Source organism: Staurois parvus, unplaced genomic scaffold, assembly GCF_062004578.1.
Source record: "Staurois parvus isolate SC_StPar_1 unplaced genomic scaffold, SC_StPar_1.0 ptg000025l, whole genome shotgun sequence".
NCBI classification, from domain to species: Eukaryota; Metazoa; Chordata; class Amphibia; order Anura; family Ranidae; genus Staurois; species Staurois parvus.
Genome location: NW_028317821.1, coordinates 19,103,189 through 19,116,638, shown reverse-complemented (window position 1 = coordinate 19,116,638; position 13,450 = coordinate 19,103,189). Strand labels below are relative to the sequence as shown.

Below are 13,450 nucleotides of genomic sequence, written 5' to 3'. Positions count from 1 at the left end.
ATATTCCAAGGGTGTATGCAAGTATCTCTGCTGAATGCACTTATCCAATACTGTTTACACCAGAACCCAACGCCTTCAATTTATCTATATTTGACTTTATGTTTAGGTGTACAATATTTTATTGCATTTCGTGATGATATGTATGTGTTGAAAGAACACACACTGCTTCCTCTAAATAAAGAATTAAAAAAACCCTAGCAGGTAACGTTTTGCTACCTGCATCCTACTAGAAGATTTTCCATGCAACCGGAAATTAGAGAAAATTCCCATAGTAACTGGAATTACCATCTTAGACCATTGCCACAGCAACATTTGACCCAATTATAGGATGTTTTCCTTCACCTCTTGCTCTGGTAACAACTCAAAAGTTTTGGCTTTCTCTTTACTTTCAGACCAGGTAACAGGGGTTGCCAGTACAAATTGAAAGGTGAATCTTCCCAATGGGGTCCCAGATAGCAATAAAAACTTGACAAAAATTCTAACCCTTCCATTTTCTATTCCAAAAATGCTTTTATGTGCATTTACTTTAAAAGGTCATTTAAACCAACAGTTATGTTTTAACAATAGGTAGGTCCTGGTAAACAGAGCCAGCCATTAATTTCTTGCATGTCTTGAATACTCCCAATAGTGAGAGCTCCTTGCAAAAATTCCTTACTCTATTGCTGTCCACCTTTATATTTTCCTACACATCATTTCTTCCTGTATTTCTTCTTTTTTCCTCCTGTCTTATATCAGACAGACTTGGACCCCTTCACAATGTCCATAGGAGGTGTGCAGACCCAGGACAGAGATCTTACCAGAGTTCCAGAAACATGATAAACTGTCAGACTGTTTAATTCATCAGTATCCATTAAAAACTGAAATGTCAGTTCTGAATGAACACCAGATTGTATATCTTATTTTCCTAATTTTTTTTAAAGAAATAGCTAGGCATTAGATTTGTTATTCCTGATTTTGCTTTAAGGTAAGCAAAATTTAGTTTAACTCAAAACGTTTATATGTATAACATACTTATCAATTCCTAAATTTTTATTTCCACTGAAATAATCATATTGACATATTAATGCAAATATGAAAAGCCTTTATATACAACATACAAAGTCTTTGTAGGTTGTTATACCATCTGCATTGTCTACTTCCTGCACAACTCTGTAGAGGCTACAACATTTATCCAGTATTTGTGAAAATACCCCATCATGGATACTGAACATTATATACATAAGTAAGTTAACACAAAAGATATATGTTTAAAAATATAGTATATGGTTAATGCTTATTTGTATAAAATTGTGCAATTTGTTGCCCAATTTAAACATGGATACATTATTTATATTTATCCATGTGATCTGATGACACAACCTTTGGTAGTGGCCTTTTTAACCATATACTACCAGCAAGAAAGCCTTTTGTTCCCATCTGAGCTTAGGGGCCAGATGGAAATACAAGACCATTTGGATATGGTGGACATAAGAGCAAAAAACCAATCCAATATTGACTTACTGAATGACATAAATGTCCTTGCGTCTAAAGAAAAATGATGAATATCTGGAAGTAAAGATTCGTTAATAATTATAAAACATATTGGCAATATAATAAACTATAGTAAAATACATTTACTTTTTCTTTACATATCTATGTATTTTTGTGAATACTCAGTTTGTCTACTTTCTAGCTTAAAATGATTGCAGTTTAATTTAAAAATAACAGCATGTTTTTCTTTGAGAGATGTCTAGAACTGGGAAAATAACCAGAGCTGGGCTGATGTGCAGACAAAATATATGGCCACCTTGTGAGCTTCATTGAAAGAGGAGTTTACAAAAGTACTTAAAGTGGAACTTTACCCATAACAACTTGATAAAAAATAATGTTCTTAGCAAGGAACATACATTCCACATTAATATTTATGCTACCAAAATTAATGTGTGCTACAAACTGTCCCAGCATTGTTCCTGTTTCTTCTTGTTGGAGGTCATCATTTTGCTGAAGCCCAGAGTCCCTGAGCAGCAGTAATACTTCAGGCTGTCAGCAGATTGGCCTCTACATTTTTGGCACAGTGCCAAAAGAAAGAGAACAGCTGAGGATGTGCAGAGCAGGGTGAGAGAATGTATTACTGGATTTCAAACAGTATAGACACTTATTTGTAATGTTTTCACAGCTATACCTGCAAAAGGGGCCAGCAAGAAGTGATCTAGCAGGACTTAATTTTCTGACTAAAGTTTCACTTTAACTCATAGTCAATAGTAGACTGCTTTCTTGCAGCATAGAAATTAACTGCTAATGACAAGCTATGCATAAAACTGTGAACACATATTGCTTTTATTGCACTGGTAATTGCCAGCTTAACGTATGTGCAAAAAGATCTTCTGCTGAGACCCTACACTGGATCTTTGGATTTTGGGAACACCCCTAGACATCAATGGATACTAGCTGAACTGAAAGACAGCACAATATATATGTCTGCATTCTTTCCCTACCTGCTTTTGTCTCTGGTAGAGAAGCTCAGTCTCAGCCAGCCTACTGCCAGCCTGTCTATTAATCATACTGCATACACAGGAAGGGGCACAAAGTGAAGGGTAGGAGTGATACATGCATCTATGTGGTGGTTAAATAAGGAGGAATGGTGTCAAGAAAGGGAGTCCATAGGGTAATAAATTTGCCAGGAACTGGATAAAATGGTAAGGAAGGTGTACATATACTTTGGTAATTTCACCTTGAATGCTAGTCCTGCCAATGTCAGAACAGTGCCTTTGTCTATATGGAGAAGCATTTTCCCTGTGAATCTAATTCAGGATGCCCATTAGATTGAGTCATGTCTCATAAAAAATGTTTATGTGTAAAAAACTTTAAAACTTTAATTAAATCTACTCTGTGGAGTAAACATTTTACTTTTCCTTTAACCACTTGCCCTCCAGAGGATTTACCCCCCTTCCTGATCATGTCATTTTTAGCATTATGGCGCTGCACTACTTTAACTGACATTTGCGCGGTCATGCAACACCGCACCCAGATGGACTTTACGTCCTTTTTTTCCCACTAATTGAGCTTTCTTTCGATGGTATAAGACTGACAATTTTGAGAAAAAAACAATATTTTGGACTTTTTGCTATTAAACATGTCCAGTAAAAAAATTTAAAAAATCAAATGTCATCATAAATTTAGGCCAAAATGTATTCTGCTACATGTCTTTACTAAAAAAAAATCCCAATACATGTAAATTAATTGGTTTATGTGAAAGTTATAGTGTCTACAAATGGCAGTATAGATACTGGGATTTATTTTTTTTCCCTACTAGTAATGGTGACGATCAGTGACTTTTAGTGGGACTGCGGCAGGCATTCTAACACTGGGGGGGGGACTAACTTGGTGTCATTGACATCCACAGTGACACCAATACAGTGATCAGTGCTAAAAAACAAAACAGCACTGACACTGTACTAATGACACTGGGCAGGAAGGGGTTAATGTGAGGGGCAATAAAAGGGTTAACTGTGTGTAGAGAGTGTTTTACTAGGGGGCGAGGGGGGGGGGTGTGCTTCACTGTAAGCACACTGATCGTGATTGCTGGGCTGTGCACAGCTATCCTGAGCAGTGTGCCCGAGCTGAACAAAACAGTCTTCCTCCCCGTCGGTGATTGTCGGCCATTACTTGCCTGGACCCAGTGATTGACATCCGTGGCCGCAAATGGTTTCACGGGTAGGGGGCTCACGCGCGCCCCCTACCCAGAAATGCAAAATCATGTATATATATGTGATTTTGCAGACCCGTGCCACCGTGTAGCAGTATATCTGCTATGCGGCAGCGGGTAAGCGGTTAAACTTGAAAATGCATTGATTTACAAATACTGTCTGTAGTAATCCATGATCCATGTAAATGGAGAAAATGAAAGATACTGTGGAAAAGGTATATCTTTACTACATATTGTCCTATAAAGGAGACAATAAAACCAAAATACTATTGGAAGAAATAATGTTCTGTAGGATTTAGACAACTGAAAATTTCATTTTGGAATCTAAATGGGTAATAAGGGCTTTCCTGATATTTTATAAAGTTACTTAAAGACTTTGTTACAGATGTGTGTTGGGTTAGTCAAGTAAGTCAGTGTTTGTTCATAATGATGCAGAAACATCCCTGACCATTATTCTTGAGGTAGGAGATTCTTGAGAAAGGTTTTTTTTTGGATCCAGTAATGTTGTTTTTTTCCTCCTCCTCTCTCTTTTTACCAGGGTCTGGCTCAGCTTTCCTTTTTTACTCTATTCTGGATATTGTATTCCTGTATGTATTCCTGTAACTGCTTAAAGCAGTTGTAAAGGCTGAAGGTGTTTTACCTTCATGCATTCAAAACCTTCTATGTGCAGCATCCACCCAATACTTACCTGAGCCCCATCTCGATCCAGTAATGTGCACAAGAGCCTCAGCTCTCTGGAGACTCTCCATCCTCATTGGCTCCTGCTTCTGTTAATCACGGTCAGTGAGCCAATGAGGAGGGAGAGGGGGCGGGGCTGAGCCAAGGCTCTGTGTGTGAATGGACAAGCAGTGCAGCAGCTCAGAATCGAGCCTGCCTGGGCTCCCCCATAGCAAGCTGCTTGCTTTGGGGGCACTCGACAGGAGGGAGGATCCAGGAGCACCGGAAGGGGACCTGAGAAGAAGAGGATCAGGCTGCTCTGTGCAAAACCACTGCACAGAGCAGGCAAGTATGACCTGTGTGTTATTTTATTTTTTTATTAGCTTTTAATATCACTTTAATAAGAACATTTGTATGTTGATTTTGTGTGCAAAGTAACTTGACAGCTGCATATCTTCCTCTCCTGTCTGTTGGAAAGATACACTGCTTCAAATGACAAGATAAAAGCCAAACTTGTAAGCATGAAGAAAATTTAATTGTCCCCTCTTCCAGTTCATAATGTAGTGTATGGTGCTTGAGTGACCTATTGACATGGGGGACATGGGGGACATGGGAGGGATGTCTATGTACACGCAAATATTGACTTTTGGAGAAGTAACTATTTGCAAAGAAATTTTTAGAACTTTAACCACTTGCCCTCCAGAGGATTTACCCCCCTTCCTGACCAGGCCATTTTTTGCGGTACAGCGCTGTGTTACTTTGACAATTGCACGGTCATGCAACGCTGCACCTAAATTAAATGTATGTCCTTTTTTTCTCACGAATAGAAATTTCTTTCAAGGGTATTTGATCGCCCATGTGGATTTTATTTTTTGCGCTTTAAAAAAAAAAGCCAATAATTTTGAGACAAAAAACAATATTTTTGACTTTTATGCTATTAAACATGTCCAGTAAAAAAATTTAAAAAATCAAATTTCACCATAAATTTAGGCTAAAATGTATTCTGCTACACGTCTTTGCTAAACAAAATATGTGTAAATTAATTGGTTTACGTGAAAGTTATAGCATTTACAAATAGCGGTATATGTACTTGGATGTTTACATATAGTTCTCTCCCCCGTCAGTAATGCTTGGCGATCGCCGGGTGTCGGTGATTGACAGCCGAGGCTGCAAAAAGCGGCGTGGGTAGGACGCGCGGTATTGCAAAACCATGTATATATATATATATATATATATACATATACACATGATTTTGCACACTCCTGCTGCCCTGTAGCAGTATATCTGCTATAGGATGGAGGGAAAGCGGTTAATGATAGATTGGACATCACACTGAATAGTAGTTGCTGTGCAACTATGGGGTAACTTTGCATTGTGTGACCCGGCAATGAGTTTAGTTTAAAGTAGAACTAAAGACAATTTTTTTTTGTTTTGAATAAAGTGTAGAGAATATAGAACACCTGTTTCATTGCTGTCTGTGCTGTCTGTGCTTTCATTGCTGTCTGTGTCACCATTATGGTGATACAGCCTCTATATTTGTCCTGATGACCAATGTCATTGAGGGTGAAAGTGAAAGAAAATCCCAAATTTTGAGTTGTCATGAGAACAAGAATAGGTGGCAACCAGGAATTCCAATTACTTTGGAGGCATTTCTTTTCACTTCCTGTTGAGGGTATGGAACTGGAAGTTAAGGGAAATCTCCCCAATGGGACACAGATGGCATAAAAACTGACAGGGGTTATAAACATCCAATGGTCTTCAATAAAAAAAAAATCATATGGCCCTAGTTCTACTTAAATTTACAAAAGGAGTCATTGCACACTTAAAGGGTTAACAAGTTTATAAACAAAATTGTATACATTGCAGTACAGTCATGAAAATGGAAAATTATAAGTGAACAGATTTCATCATTTTTTTTTGAAAATCTGTTCCAAAATGCATATACATATAAATATGTATATGCTGTATTATGCATAGAGTGCTTTTTTTATGTTTACACACAGCACTGGAAAACACTTAGTAGCTCACCAAGTTCTTGTTCTTGTAAGTGTGTACACTGTCATTCCTCAACATTAACCTCGCTTAGTCAGATCTATTAGAAGTCAATGATTCAGCACCTTGGGGCACTAGAAATGACCTTTTCAATAGGTGGTCATGAAGCAGGACTAATATGTAAAGTTTAAAGTTCTTCAAGAGCGTTTAATGTGTCACCTAATACTTTTTAAAGCTTATTGGCCAGAGTCAACCTTTACTATCATCATCTTGGAAGTATTCCCTATGTACTGTAAGCTACAAAAGTACTTCTAAGCATGTGTAAAATACTAAGCGTTCATTGGACGTTAATGTTAGGTGATTTTATTAAAATTACATGCTACATAGTGTTCAACATAGACTTTTTTCCAAATTATTACATTTGTTTATTGAGCAGTCTGGGTGTAAAATACTACCTACCTGTACAACCAAGTTTGTTCCACTGGAGTTCCTCCAGCCATCTACTCACAATGCTTACTGTCTGTCAAAATGTTGTGTTTTATCCATTGGGGTTGATTTACTAAAAACTGTAGAGTGCAAAATCTAGTGCAGCTCTGCATAGAAACCAATCAACTTCCAGTTTTTTTTGTCAAAGCTTTTGTGAAACCTTGTCAAAGCTTAACTGAACAAGCTGAAGTTTAAGAGGAGCCCTTGCACGCCTTGACGTCACGCCGCCAGATCAGGGAGGTCCGGCGGCACCTATTTGTTCATATACTGGTCAGTGTATTCAGCAGTTTCATACTGCGCTTCTACCTATACCCACAGTTACCCTGTGCCTTGATATACTTATGTATGTATACCACCTACTTTTTATGCTCAATAAATACTTGACTTACTACACTATGGGTATCCATACATTTGTTGCTCTGCATTGAGCGTTCAACCCCAGCCCAGGACCCCAGACGATCCAGTTGGACCAGAGGAGGGAGGTGATAGACCAGACCTACACTAACCACCTGATTGAGGGACCCCCTGGAGGACATCAATATTCCACCTGTCTTCATCAGACTTCCAGATGTCTTGGACTTCTATATGCGCAATAAGAGTGCGCTTCTGGTTAGTAGGCAATCTTATCACTTTCTCACTGGATACCACACTGGAATTTATAACAGAACATCAGCACTCTTTATACTAATTGAGGGGCCCGTGAACTTATGACTGTATTCAACACACGTATTTCTATTTTATATGAGTTTTTATTGGTATTTTAGCGCTGCACTATATTTTCTTCATTTTTCTTGCTATTGAAAGGTTATGTGGTTCCTTTGTTAGTGCATTGAGCTGCTCACATATGTGCTCGCTAGGCCTCTACATATTTTGAAGTTAGAAGCTGATTGGCCAGTGTGCTCAGCTGCACAAGATTTTGCACTTTCCAGTATTAGTAAATCTCCCCCATTGACTTCAGCTAACACAACCCTTCAAAATCAAAACAGACAACAGAATGATCGAATGTATTACCATGATGGATATGTAAAGCACAGCTACTATGTAAGCACATTTTCACCGAAGTACCACATTAACTTAAAATGAACCAACAAAAAATAAATGAATACTTTAGATGGACACCTTTTTAAGGGTTTTTTTTTTTTTTTATAATGCGCTTGCATAGTTACCGATTTGTATCCAAACCATACAGGCCTCCAAATTAGCAGATTTATAACAAAACATATTTTAATCAAAAAGATTTACAGTGATGATCAATGGAAGTTCAATACTTGTCAAAAAAGGGACTGAGGAAGCAGGACTATACCTCTCAATTGTAAATCTGAGTGTCTGAACGACACAGGTCAGCCTTTGAAAGAGGATATCACTGACCTGTATAAATAAGAGCAGGACAAACACTTCCAAACAAGTAAAGGTCATGGTGGGGTCATGGCTGATGACCTGTTGGACTACTGTTTTGTCAAATGAGTATGCTTACCGTGTTAATCTCTCATCCTTAAGCTCCAAGTCTGCCACTGTTATGAACTGGTCAAGCTTGAATTTTGTGTCAATTATTTCAGCATCTCGTGGTGAATACGTACCACCTTCTTTTTGTTTCTGTCGAATTCTAAAAAATATACGCAATTAGTTTTCTATGCTTATATGAAGTTTTCTGAAATATATTGCTAATGAGCCAATGTGTTGGCTATGACTTGAACACAAATGTGCTTGCAAAAGTATTTCCTGATTTTTAAAGCAGACGTGTCACAACCTTAATTATACATTCAATCTTTTTATGCGCCATGCCATGAATTATTCAGCAAATAGTAGAATTTTTTCTTAAAATGTTTCCACATTGCCTAACGATCTCTTTAAAATATATATTTAAAAATGACCTAGTCAGTTCACAACTGCATATCCATCTGAATACTTCATTACATTGATCATACAGTGTTACATTCATGCTTTGCTCTTTGCATACTGAGATCACATTTAAAATTCTGTAAAATGCATATTTAAATATCTCTCGAGTTGTGATGAATTTAATTGTACTAGTGTTACATTTGCACACAATTATTTTTGTTACAGTTACACAATCTACTTTTTAGAATTATATAATTTTTATATAATCTAACATCCATTCTTTACAAGCTCATTAAATAAGGTTTTACTGAAATCTTGCAACCTTTGTTTTCAAATTCACAGAAGTCTATCTTTATTTCATTTTGCCTTTATAACTGAATACACTATATTTTATTATCTAACTATATAAAAGAATAAAAATATTTCTGATTAGTAATAAATTACATGATGATACCTTAAACAGGCCATAGACCAGTCGAAAACTGAAAGAAAATTCTTGTCGATCGTCATATTGTTTGTTTTTCACAAAGTGTGCCAACTGTGACACATGATTTGCGTGCCGCAGTCAAAAGTGCCTGGTCCAAATTTCTTAGAAAAAGGAAACAAATTATGGCACAGTCATATGCACCATTTTTGTTATTCCATTGACAGAACGTTCGGTTTTCGCCCTGTCTATGGCCAGTCCTACTCAATGTAATGTAGTAAAAACGAAGATCGTACCTTGCAAAAGCATAGATGGCAGCTACAAGAAGGATAATAGAAAGCACACACAGGGTAACAGATAGGATAATTTCTACAGCTCTTTCTGATAGTCCATCAGCTGGAAAAAAAAATCGGAAATGAAAGGTAATCAAAGAAGATATCTGGTCTGTGACAAAATAATTACAGTTAATACATACATAATTTAGCTGATTAGCAAACGAATATTAATTTATAGTACCCTGTGTTCCAAATACAGATACCTTTCTATCTCAATGTGGCCCATATTATGCTGGGTGGGTGAGATATGTGCAGTCAATTTGTAGTCAATTTATTTTGTAGTAGTGTTTGTTGGATTTTCCTAACTAAAGCCCTGTACACAACGGTCGAACAGCAGTCGATATTGGCTGGTACAGTAGATAACGGACGACATTCAGTCTCGTGCGCTTGGGCCCTTGATGGACAGAAGACAATCTCTTGGTGGCCTGTTAAATGAGCTTAATGGAAAACCAGCTGCCGATTGACATCCAATCAGCGCTCTGAACCAATTGCAGCAAGCTCTGTCCGGTGTGTTCTGGCAGGCAAGGGGTGGTCCCCCATCAGAACGCAATAGCTCAGTTGGGAGATTGCTGTACTAAAATTGCATCATCAGTACAGTGACCTCTTGCTGAGCTCCCAGTTTCTACTGTTTTTGGGGGGGACAAAATAGATTTTTTACTCAGAAATACAGTTGAGTCAGTAGCCTTCCCGTGTGATGGCTGTCTATTAAGTTTGATGGCACCACACTGATGTCACAACTTATGTCTGATTTCAACAGGAATGGACACAGATCATATTCTGTCTATGGGTTTACAACATGCTGACATGGATTTTGCTCACTGCTAATTGGCCTTATATAAATTTAGCAACTAGTATTGCTTACCACATGGAAGAAAAATATATTTTAAATATACTTTAAAAATATTCCTTCCAAATATATAGACATATATTTGAAATACTACAATTTTGGCCGTATTCAATGTATTTAAAAAAAAAAAAAAATATATATATATATATATATATATATATATATATATGTTAAAATGCGTTTTTTATATATTACAAAACATATGAAAAATATTTTTAAAAATACATTTTCAAACATACTGTATGTCTTTAAAAATATATTAAATCTAAATTTTTGGAATGCATTTACAAATATATGTAAAAATATATGTTAAAATTACTTTTTTATATGTTAAAAAAAATCTGAAGAATATATATATATATATTTTAATATAATGAATACAGCCAAAATTGTAGTATTTCAAATATATATCAACATATTTGGAAAGAATATTTTTAAAATATATTTAAATTATATATTTCTTCCATGTGGGTAATTAGGATTCATGTGGAAACTGAAACAGCAGAACATTATGAAATAAGAATTGATTTCAGAAAAGCCCAGAAATGAAATAATTGAAACATATGCTGTATTTTTATATTGCACATGTCCATGCTTCTCTAGGCATATTCTTAATTTGTGCATATTGCATGCCTACTTAAGCCAATTAAACATCTTTGTGAATAATACAAAAGGGAGCTTGTCATGCATGTGTGTGTAATGATCTTATATATTTTGAGATGCATGATACATTGACCAACAATGTGTGATTTCAGCCTTAGTTTGGCATAGAAGGTTTATGCAAGTGCCAGCCTGCATATTTATGCAGTAGTTGAACTGGTATTTACATGCATTTGCAGTGATGCATGCCTGAGCACAAAGGACCATAGAAATGCAAAGTTACATTATACAAAGTAAGGATAAACCTATGTTTGTACACATCTTGTACCAGGGTAAAGTTTTACTAAATGAACAAATTCCCAAGAACTTTACAGCACATCAATCAAAAGTTTATTATAATATCAGATAAATAAGAGGAAATATTGGATTGATAGATATATGGGTGTTAAAACTAAGAAACAAGTACAAAATTCAACCAACATGTCTCTTTTTACTCAGCATTAGCATCTACGAAAGTTATCGAATTGAGTAGTAATTTTACTGGATAACAAAGTACAAGTGGATGAAAGCTCAGACAATTTGCTCTAGGAAATGAACCTAATTCCAAGAAGAAATTATTTTTTGCCCTTTCTAAAAAGAGAAAATATTGTTTGCAATGCAGGTACTTGAGGGATGCAGGTACTTGAGGGAATGCTTCATCCACAGGATTTTTATCACATTGCCTTTTCATATCAAGAAAACTGACCCATGGGCAGGACTTTGAGCACTGCTTTAAAAGTTGAGTGGGCCAGGCTGTCACTCAAAGGTCTACCATGCACACATGACCTTTACCCAGAAGTCCTTTCTAATTTATTAGCAAAAAGGTTGTAAAGCATCTAATGAGTACAACATTGGCACTCATTCCTTTACCGGCAATGAGATTTAAAATCTTGTTATATAACCACTAAAATGTCTTTGATGTATTTAAAGCCTCTGTAAAATATGCTTGAACTTTGCAGTATCTCTCTAGCGGCATTAACAGTGTAAAACTACAGTGCAAAATGTGTCATTGTGTGTCACAATGAATAAATGTTACTTTGATGACTCAATATCTTTTTTTTCTCCATGAAGTATCATGTGCTTAATATGTACAGTACTTATTTTTTTATCGTTGAAAACATCATTCACTCTACCCCCTACTTTTTTAGACTAGTTTGGTAGCTCCCATGATAACTCCATTGAGGAGTCACACAAATATCAGATTGGGGTGTCAGTCCCACAAATTCTACAGCTGACATCCTCTTTACCATGTTCTAGTGCAAAGCTGATACTTTACTGCGTGTTTTTATGTGTAGAGGCCTTTGGGTAAAGGGAACACTTAGTATTCCCAATCATTGTTTTTGACAAGCAAGTGAGGCTAAATTCACATAATCATCTAAAGATAGTTGGATTGCAGAGTTCAGATAAAAATGCCACACCTGGACACAACAGTACTCTTTGCTATGTCCACATTCAAACTGGAAAAAGAGTTGTGTCCAGTTTGTGTGTGACCAGAAACACCATTTCTGAACACAAAGGGAGAGAGTTCTAAAATCTGTGCAAACAGAATCTGGTGCAGCTGTGCATAGTAACCAATCAGCTCTTAGGTTTTATTGTCAAAGCTTAACGCGATTCTAAAGGTTGTATTTTTAAAATAAAAAAACGAACAGCATGTTTTACTTACCTGCTCTGTGCAATGGTTTTGCACAGAACAGCCCTGATCGTCTTCTTTTTGGGTCCCCCGCCGGCGGTCCTGACTACTCCCCTCTGCCGAATGCCCCCAATAGCAAGCCTCTTGCTATGGGGGCACTTGAGCAGGCTTGCTCCTGAGCTGTGCACACAGAGGCCCTAATCCTTTGCAACCACTCAAGTGGTTACATATGGACAGCAGCAGGGCTGGCCATTGATTTGTACAAATCTGGTCGTGCAGCTGCTGGCCACAGCTAACAACACATAGAACGTGCATGGGGTGCAGCTGCTCCACTGGCTAACCATCCATGATCACTTATGTGAATGTAGCCTTTAAGAGGTCATCTTGATCTAAATAATGTTCTTACTGTGTGGTAATGTTTTAAAATCTTTCAGTCTATGTATGTCTATATACCCTCACTGCCACTTTATTAGGTATACCTTGCTAGTGCCAAGAAAATATCCCCAACACCATAACACCACTACCACCAGCCTGAACCATTGATACAAGACAGGATGGATCCATGTTTTCATATTGTTTACGCCAAATTATGACCCTACCATCTGAATGTCGCAGCAACCAGTTTGCCCATTCTCCTCTGACATCAACAAGGCATTGTTGTCCACACAGTGATGTGAAAGTGGAAAACCCAAATACTCCTGCGATTAGGGATGGACTCTATGTCATAGGGATCACACAACGAATGTCTTGGAATATGCACACCTTGCTGCCCTCAAAGAACCGGGGACTCCAAAAGTACTAATAGAGAAAAACAAAACAGAGGGCCTTGTGCACTACCTTTAAAAATGTGTTTATTAAATGAAAAGAAGGTATTCTTCTCGCAAAAGTACATGAATATAAGCACATCATATGAGAC

At 37.0% G+C, this 13,450-nt stretch overlaps 1 protein-coding gene across 1 annotated transcript in view; it reads right to left on the bottom strand.

Moving 5' to 3' along the window:
* Nucleotides 1-13,450, bottom strand: part of PTPRQ (protein tyrosine phosphatase receptor type Q) — a 221,273-nt gene that overhangs the window by 61,640 nt on the left and 146,183 nt on the right. Inside the window, exons 27-29 of the mRNA XM_089652140.1 lie at nucleotides 9,380-9,479; nucleotides 8,295-8,423; nucleotides 1,501-1,545 (exon numbers count right to left, since the gene is read on the bottom strand). Of these exons, the coding sequence (XP_089508266.1) occupies nucleotides 1,501-1,545; nucleotides 8,295-8,423; nucleotides 9,380-9,479 (274 nt within the window). The remainder of the gene's footprint in view (nucleotides 1-1,500; nucleotides 1,546-8,294; nucleotides 8,424-9,379; nucleotides 9,480-13,450) is intronic.